General features: G+C 37.8%; 1 protein-coding gene across 2 annotated transcripts in view; it reads right to left on the bottom strand.

The window, feature by feature from the left end:
- Positions 1-2,500: 2,500 nt before the first annotated feature.
- Lrrc4c (leucine rich repeat containing 4C) overlaps positions 2,501-9,048 on the bottom strand; it is a 166,723-nt gene continuing 160,175 nt past the window's right edge. Inside the window, exons 1-2 of one of the 2 annotated variants that reach the window (XM_032903780.1) lie at positions 7,342-7,791; positions 2,501-5,166 (exon numbers count right to left, since the gene is read on the bottom strand). In XM_032903780.1, the coding sequence (XP_032759671.1) occupies positions 3,202-5,124 (1,923 nt within the window). In that variant the 5' untranslated portion in view covers positions 5,125-5,166; positions 7,342-7,791 and the 3' untranslated portion in view covers positions 2,501-3,201. Of the gene's footprint in view, positions 5,167-7,341; positions 7,792-9,048 lie in introns of those variants that run through there. The other variant, XM_032903781.1, reaches the window with a different exon arrangement.

Raw genomic sequence — 9,048 nt, 5'->3', positions numbered from 1 at the left:
GTGACCTTTATAAAGTGTGATAAATAAAGATAGTTGATTCCAGAATATTTAGGAGATGAAAGTTATTGAAGTTATAATAGATTCTATGTGTTTGAAATACCCAAATTCTTCCAATGTTTCATCAAGGTATGTACATTACATATATTCTACACAAGTGGTGAAGAATCTGAGATGTTGGTCATAGTCAAAAATGAAGTTTGATTCCCAATAAATAATAATTTTTTCAGAAATGTCTGTGAAAATATGACCCCCCCAACACACCAACACACACACACACACACACACACACACACACACACACACACACACACAATTTTACATGTTATCATGTAACTTGTTTGGAGCAAGAATATGTAAGTGATCACATAGAATTTTTCTCATCAAGAAAATCAAGGTATTTCTCTAGCACACCAAGTCATTAGTGAACCAGTGTGCATAATATTAACTGGAAGAGCTTTTGAGTCAACTTCAGTTTCGTTTAAGGTAAGTAATCCTTATAGCTGCAATAAGAACTGCTTGTACCATATTTAATTTGATATATAACTCAATTTAATTAATTTAATCCTTCCATAAGTGTATTCTATTTCTGAAATGTTGTTTCGATCTATTGTAGTATTCTGGTCGCATGTATCTCATAGTTTTAATTTTCTACTCACTGATTTTGGTTTGTCTGTTCGTCTATTGTTTGTTTTTTTTTTTCTTTTCTTTTTTTCGGAGCTGGGGACCGAACCCAGGGCCTTGCACTTGCTAGGCAAGCACTCTACCACTGAGCTATATCCCCAACCCCTATTGTTTGTTTTATTTTATTATTTTATATTTCTTTGCATTTAGGACAATTTGTCTAACTGTTTAGCCATGACAAAGAGTATATGGTTTGAACATTTTTGGTTACCCTTATAATAATCATAAGCTTAACATGAGAGAGTCAAGAGGCAGAAGTTTGTAAACAAAAACTAGGAACAGAATTAAGAAAAGAAGGCACAACCCATTTCTTCACTCATTAATATCCCTCTTCTTTGTCCCAGATCTAGTTAATATTTAAAATGTATATGTTTTAGTATGAGTGTATGTCTCTGTTAGTATGCTATGCAACCACACACCATGCCATATATGTGAATGACAGTCCATATATGCTTGCCCTTTGCCTATGTCTACTAAACAGTAACAGAAAATGTAAATTAGGTTTGTGATAAAGGGAATAAGGGATACAGGAGAAAATAGGCAAAGAGTGTTTGGCCGAAAAAGGAAACAGGACTTTTGTGTCTTTGCATCCATTTCTTAATTCTTCCTCCTATTTTTCTAACCTTCACTGTTAGAAATGACTGGTTTTTCAAACCTGGTGATCACAAAACCTGGTGTGAGGTCTAGACTGTAGAATTGCGTGCAAGTGTTCAAGCTGCTCATCCACTGGGAGATGTATTGTCCTCAATTTAGTCATTCGTTATCTCCTGGGTTTGATGGAGAGGACAAATTTCAAGGTCAGTGAGAAAAGTGTGTGTGGGGGGGGGTGTTGTGTGTGTTTGTGTGTGTCTGTCTCTCTGTCTGTCTCTCTGTCTATATATTGTACCACAGATAGAAAGATAAAGTTCATACACAAAGTATATGAAAATATTGAGAGAATGCAAACATTCACAACCAGTGGATTCTTTTTTCTTTTTGGAAGCAATTTTCTGTCCTCTTAGCTTAAATTGCCACAGCTCCTTTAAATAAAGTCTTGGTAAATCATCATGTATTTCATCAGGCTTGTTTTCTGTTCATATGTGCCCATTATTTCACAATACTCCATTATTTTGGCTTCTTAAACTCCTGGGAGTCTGTTTTCTGAAGGAGAAAGTTCTCTCCACCTGAAGCATGGCAGAAATCATGAATTCAGTAAGTTTCTACAACATTTTAATATTTTGCAATTTAGAGTGCCTAGGACACTATCATTTACCTATAAACCAAATATTAGTGCTAGTGCTTAGTAATACAGTGAGAAAAATCCTTGGAAACGATGCAAGGGCAGGAACTAGGCCTTGCTATTTGTGGACTCACATCAGCCAAGTGACCATTTAGCTCCTTTCTGCTCTGTGATAATTTTCAATGAATTGAACTAAATTTGCTAACACTCAGAACTCAAAATTCCTTTTCAACTGTGAGCAATTAAGAATGACTCGTCTTTTGTGGTACTATTTCAGCTGGTCTGCAGAGTTTTCTTTAGAAGAAAGAAAATATATCATACTGGTATTTTCTCCTTTCTTGAATTACATTTAGTTTGTAAATTGTTAACTTTTCATCCAAAAGGTTTACAAGGGTCACTCCTAGTAGGTAAGGCAAGAATATCTTAGTATCTTTGAATGTTGATGTGTAACTTAAGCAAATAAAACAGCAGAGACATGTAGGAAATAATGCTGTGATTAGAGGTTACTGTAGTGTTTGTTATCTTTCTTAGAAAACAAGGAATCTAATTACCTCCAGGTTTCTCACATTTGAGCCAGATTACAAATGAGCTATGTCCAGGTACAGAAAAACCAACAATATTTTATTTATAATCTTATTTTAAGCTTTTGAACTACAAATTCTGATTCTAGAGGTTTTTTTTTTCTTTTTCTTTTTAAAAGTCATGGGTTTTATAGATGCTCATATGTAAATTAATCTGCTGTTTGCTTACTTCTTTTTCTTTCTCCACAGAATGTCCTCCTCATAAATACAGAACAGGTCATTACATGAAAAATATAAGATCTTGCATTTTCCTCATTCTTTCTTAAAAATCTATTTCTAATATTGCATTCCCCGTTGAACTATTTCATAAGGGCATGAAGGAAAAAGAAAATAATGAAAAAAATAGAGAGAGAAAGAGACAAAATAGACTGGATCTCACCACTAGAATTCACCATAAAAATCTCAAAGTGTAACAGAATTCTTACAAAATTTCCTAGACCAGTTCTTTGGGGAGTTGAGATCTATGAAAAATATGGCAATCGGGGAGGGGAGGGAGGAGGTGTGGGAAAATAGTAAGTGCAGCAAAAACAGGTTCTGAGGAATACACATAATTTTGTCTGCTTTAGATCACAATAGAATTTTTAATAAATAAATTTCTTTTCTTTTTGTTTTTTTTGTAAAGACACTTTTTTTTGAAACAGTAGATTTAGCCCAGTCATTTGTGTCATTTTTTAATAAACTGTCTTTTTTGATTGTTTGTTTTCTGTAACTGTAAATGTTTTATATCTGAGTCTCTTGTACATTGTCTTTAGAGTTCATTCGGATCAATAACGGTTCATGCACTGAACTGTGTATTGAATTTATTGTGTTTACTGTTGTTGTGTGGTTGAAGGGAGATTTGTAAGAGTTATAATGGTTTAGGTGCTCATGCTCAATCGCAGGCATGGGCAGGTGGCTTTCCATGGGCGTGTCCCCAGTGATCTCATCATCCACGTTAATGATTTCAACAGTCCTCGTTGGAGCATGGTGGTTTTGCCGATGGTGCTGTTTCCTCATCTTATAGAAAATGACCAGCATCACGGCAGCCATGAGAGTGATGGCCACAAAACACCCAATAATGATTTTTGTTGTTTTCATTACTTCATCAATTCCTGGGATTCCGCTGTTAATGTCAGTTACTGGGATGGTGAATGTTTTCTCTGTCGACCTTGTGCTCTGTGGCGTAAGAGATGTGGTTACATTGGTGGTCTCCCAATCGATCACTGGAGTGGGGCCCACATTGTTATCTGTGGTCCGTGCCTCATCCTGAGAAGGTTCCATAGTCTCTACCGTTACAGTTGAAAAGTACGAGAATGGAGTAGTGGTTGCCGCAGTAACATTCAAGGTGGCCGAAGCAGTGGTGTTGCCAACAGAATTACTCACCATACATGTGTACATGCCTGTGTCTTGCACAGTTACATTTGTGAAATTTAAAGTACCGTCGCTGAGCACAGCTATCCGCACTTTGTATGCCCCGTGGGTCATGACAGTTCCATTTGGAGTAATCCAAGATACGGAAGTCAGGGACGTAGACGCCCGACATTTCAGCTCAGCGGCCATGCCTTCAGTGACATTGAGGTCTGCAGGGGGCTCCACAATTACCGGAGCATAGCATGTAAAGTAATTCTGGTCCAGCTCTCCGATGTACCTCCCTTTCAGGTTGGGGGGAGTGTTACACCTGGCACAACAAGCCGTGTTGGAGGGGGCCATGTCTCTTATCCACCAGCTGAGCCACAGGATGTCACAGTTACAATTCCATGGGTTGTGGTGAAGGTGTATCCTCTCTAGATGATGCAAGGGTGTGAAGAGGTCATGAGGCAGTAATGTTAGATTGTTGTGTGCCAAGTTGATCTCCACTAGTGACTGAAGGTTATCAAAGGCATTCCGTTCAATCACTTGAATCTGAGACTGTATCATCCACAGTTTTTGAAGGTGCATCAACCCCTGAAAAGAGCCAGGCCTGATTGCAGACAAATGGTTCCCAGAAAGATCTAGCTCATCCAGTTTGATGAGCGGCGTGAGGTTAGGGATTTCCCGGAGGTTGCACATGGCAAGGTTCAAATACCTCAAGTTGGACAGACCTTCAAAGGCACCTTCTGAGATGTATGAAAGCCTTTTCAATTCCCCTAAGTCTAGGCGGCGCAAAGAAGGGATTCTGTTAAAAGCATAGGAAGGGATGCTTTCAATAGGGTTGTTCCGCAACCACAGCTCCTTCAGTTTAGACAAATATACAAAAGCTCCATTTGGGATGGTGGTAAGACGATTGTCAAAGAGTTCCAGAGTGTTGAGGTTCGCCAGACCATTGAAGGCCCCGATTTCAATGGTTCGAATATGGTTCCTGCTCAACTGGAGGATTTCCAAGTGCCTCAAATGCTTGAAGCTGTTCACTTTAATGATCTGGATTTGGTTCTCATGGAGGTTCAGCAGCCTTGTGTTGGTGGAGATGCCATCAGGAACCTCACGAAGGTTTTTCCGAACACAAATCACCTTGCTGAACTGGTTGCTACAAGAGCACACCGAAGGGCAGGTTTGAGCCCGAACCAGACCAGCCACCACAAGAAGTTGAAGAGCCAACAGCACCACAAGCAGGGGGTCAAATAGGGCCCTGTTAAACCTAGGACCTATCATTATCTGCTGTGGATGTAAGGTCATCTTGTTCAACATTCATAATTTATCTGGTGTTGGTCCTTCTGGAGTTCAAACAGTCTGAAAAACAAGGGAAACAAAAAGAGTTATTACTTCCTTAAATGTCTTCCTAGAGTATTGTTGGTTATATATGTATGAGCTTAGGCCATTGTTGGTAAAATTAACAGACAAAACATGTAGTAACCTTCATGGTAAACAAATTTAATAGCTGTCTGTAGATTGCCAGTACATTGCCAATGTTTATAGAGAAAGACCTCAGTAGTCCAAACCAGCAATCGTTCACCGCCTGCATACAATCAGGTGTTTAGTCATAGACAAATCGAACATTAAGGAAGAGGTCCCTGGTGTAGTGCTTACCAATTACTAACTTTGTAGATGCCAAATGCACCAAGGTATATGTGATGGACTTTATCTTTTGCTACCATGTCCATCTCAGATGAGAAATATACAAAAAAGTAGCATTCAGGGACTAAACTGAGCCAACCAAAACCAAAACCTCCTATGCAAAATTATTAAGAAGGGACACATCCATGAAATCCATCCAATATGGCAGGTATCATGGGCTACATAATTAATAAACCATGCTATTCAGGAAAAGGTTAATTTCTGGTATCTAATGAAAAGATAAATTGCATGATGCTCGGTTAAAATTATGATTATGATTATGATTATTATTATCTTATTAAATTGGTTACATCTAGCCATTAACCAAAACCAGAAATGTTAAACTTGTTATCAGATATACAACTGTACATGATGTATTCCAATGTCACTGTCAAGTAACATTTCAAATATTTGAAACCCTCCTCTGACAAGGGCACTATTCTCTCCCCTTTGAAGAATAAGATTCATAGGAAAAAGAATATCATGCAAGAAGTCATATGGTTAAGGTATGCAATCAGTACTCAGAGCCGTCAGACTCTCCTGAATGTGCTGAGGAACAGAGACCAGCACATCCTATGTTTCACAATTAATGTATTGAAAAATATCTTCCTCTGAGAGTAGCCTTCGATGGGAGCAAAAAACAACTTAATTCATGCTTTCTGTGAGAGTGGACTAATTGGGTTTTATGTATGAGCATGAGCTTCCATAGAGATTCACATATGTAAGTCATTATGATGTAGCCTGCTGATTCTCATTGATGTCTATTGCAGGGGGAGGGGGGAGTCACCTGTTAAGTTCCTTGGATAATTGTAAAGTTTGATTATAGAAAAAATGTGCAACAGTATTGTTACCTCGTGTCCTCATTATTATGGATTCTTATTCATTTGGGGAAATAAAATTTATTTCTTGCATTATTTCCAAGCAGCAACATCTAAGAATATTTCATCAACCCAACTGGCTGATTATGAATCATATCTGTATGTAATATATTCAAAAACTCTCGTCTTAACCTGTTGTTTCTGCTAATCTTTTAGAAAGAAAGGAGGGTGGGAGTAAGAATTTCATTGCATTTCAATTAAAAGTAGATAAACATAACCTATATTAGGTACAACAGTGGTCAAGTTACTTATACTTCCTATAGTTCAGTGTCCTTTTCTCACTGGTAAAATGGAAATGGTAGCACTTCTCAAGGAATATTCAGGCAATCTAGTTAATGTACATAAAGAACTTAAAAAAACTACTTTCCATATTGTATAAGCTGAGTAAATATTAGACATTGTTTATTATCATTGTTTCTAGTTCTGTTGTGTCTCAGCAAGAAAACCTGATTTGTACTAGACATAAAAAGATGAAGAGTGAAACCCACATCCCTAAGGAAATGTGAACTCAAATGGTGAGACATCAGGGGAATAGATGAGTAAAATAACTCATGTTTATCAGTATGAGACAAGATATTGGCACCAGACCCTATTGCCAGAGTAGCACACTGCTGAAAAAATGGGTGGGGGAGCGGGGCATTTAAAGAAGGTCACATTTCCTAGGTTCTGTATCTGTATGATGGATAAAAGAAAGAGGGGTACTTGGGGTAAAAGGATTAACATGAGCTAAGACAAATGGTACATGAAAAGAGCCAGTATATCCAGATCACACTATCTTTCTCCTGCTGCAGAAGACTGAAAGAGACAGTGTACATATACATATTTTTTTCTCAGAGAAGAGAGAGGCCCATGTGACACCCTCTTATGTGCCTATTGCAAACATAACTGACATAGTTGGGCAAGTTGCAAGTGGAGATAATAACGAGTGATATTTTCATATATAAGGTGGTACATTCTAATATAATTGTTGTACCTGTCTTGATAGTTTGATGTTCAGGATCTTTGCTGATCACAGAGAGATTACTGCTTCCATGACCTTGACATTTCTGGAATAAGACAGAACCCTTATGACTACGACCCTATTGCCTTACTCACCTCAAGATCTAGTAACGAATAGCAGAGGGAAACCCTTTGATATAGTCTGCAAAAAGGATTAAATTATCCACTTCTGAACCACACATGCATTTTTGTCTCACTGTATCTATGTGCTCACGGCGTCCAGCTATTCCCAGATTGACTCTGTTGCCTTCTCCTTTAGCAACCATGACTAAAATCCCCTTTCATTCAAATATAAAAGAAATCATGTGATAATTCTCTAGCTTTTTGGTTTAGTGCAATGATCATCAGATCCATTTATTTTCAAGAAAATAATATACTTTTGTTATGGTTTAATGGCTGTTTAAATAATTCCCAGTTAGTGTTACAATAAGAATTAGCTGACATGATCAGGAATATACAAAAAAAAAAAAAAAAGGCATATGAACACTGATGGTAGTTTTAGGTTATATAATTCTCTTGTTCCTCTTTACCATGGCTGAGTTGTAGTTTCTTGTTCTGGTTCCCTTCAAGGTCATTGTATTATTGCAATTAATGAGGTTTCTGATGAATCAATCATAAGTAATGACTCATGAATTATACTTGGTTCAAAGCTAATTTATAACATATAGCAAATATTTGAGACCTTGCATCGAATCAAATAAACTACTATTAATAAAAGGTTTTCTACTTTAAAATCTAAATTATGTTATTTTTGCATCAAAAGCCCAGATTCAGCATCTCTTTTATAAGATGATTTTATCAGAACAAAGGAAATCAATTTAAATCAATGCACTATCCATTACAATGCCATTCCACAGCATTTACTTACAAATGGTTTGTGTGGCGTTTGGAATAAACCTACCATACCTTTAGGTATGTCCTGGAGGATACCTTGATTTCATCAATAGGTCTTTCTTCTCTCCTTATGCATCCCATGCATTGATAAACTAGTGTATGCATAAGTGTGGCTTAGAGAGAAATAAGTTTGAACTCAGTCTCATAGTGTTGACACAGGCTGACCATAGACATTAGAATGGATTTGGAAAAGAGGAAATAAATAGATGAGTTGAGTTAATTAAAAATATCCCACTATGCACATGCATCTTTAAGAATTCTCAGTAATCATAGAGCACCAGAACTTCTCCTTGCCCACCTGAATATTAATAATGAGAATCTCAAATACATCCTCTTCATCTCTGCACCTCTCTCTCTCTCTCTCTCTCTCTCTCTCTCTCTCTCTCTCTCTCTCCTCCCTCTCTCTCTCTCTCTCTAGGGAGAGATATAGTCTCTTTCTTTTTCCTTCCCCCCTCTCTGTCTCTCTCTGTCTCTCTCTCTCTCTCTCTCTGTCTCTCTCTCTCTCTCTGTCTCTGTCTCTCTCTCTCTCTCTACACACACACACACACACACACACACACACACACACACACACACACACACACCATTCTGTAAGTTAAGTTTTTTCTTTTCATTTTTTTCATTTTTTTCAAATTTACATTTCAAATGTTATTCCCCTCTCTGGGTTTCCTCTCTGGAAACCCCTATCTCATTGCCCCTCCCCCTGCTTCTGTGAGGCTGCTCCCCCACTTACCCACTCACCCACTCACCCACTCCATCCCGCCTCCCCACCCTGGCATTCCCCTTC

The sequence above is a fragment of the Rattus rattus genome, chromosome 5 (assembly GCF_011064425.1).
Source record: "Rattus rattus isolate New Zealand chromosome 5, Rrattus_CSIRO_v1, whole genome shotgun sequence".
NCBI classification, from domain to species: Eukaryota; Metazoa; Chordata; class Mammalia; order Rodentia; family Muridae; genus Rattus; species Rattus rattus.
This window is presented reverse-complemented; position numbering and strand designations above follow the sequence as displayed.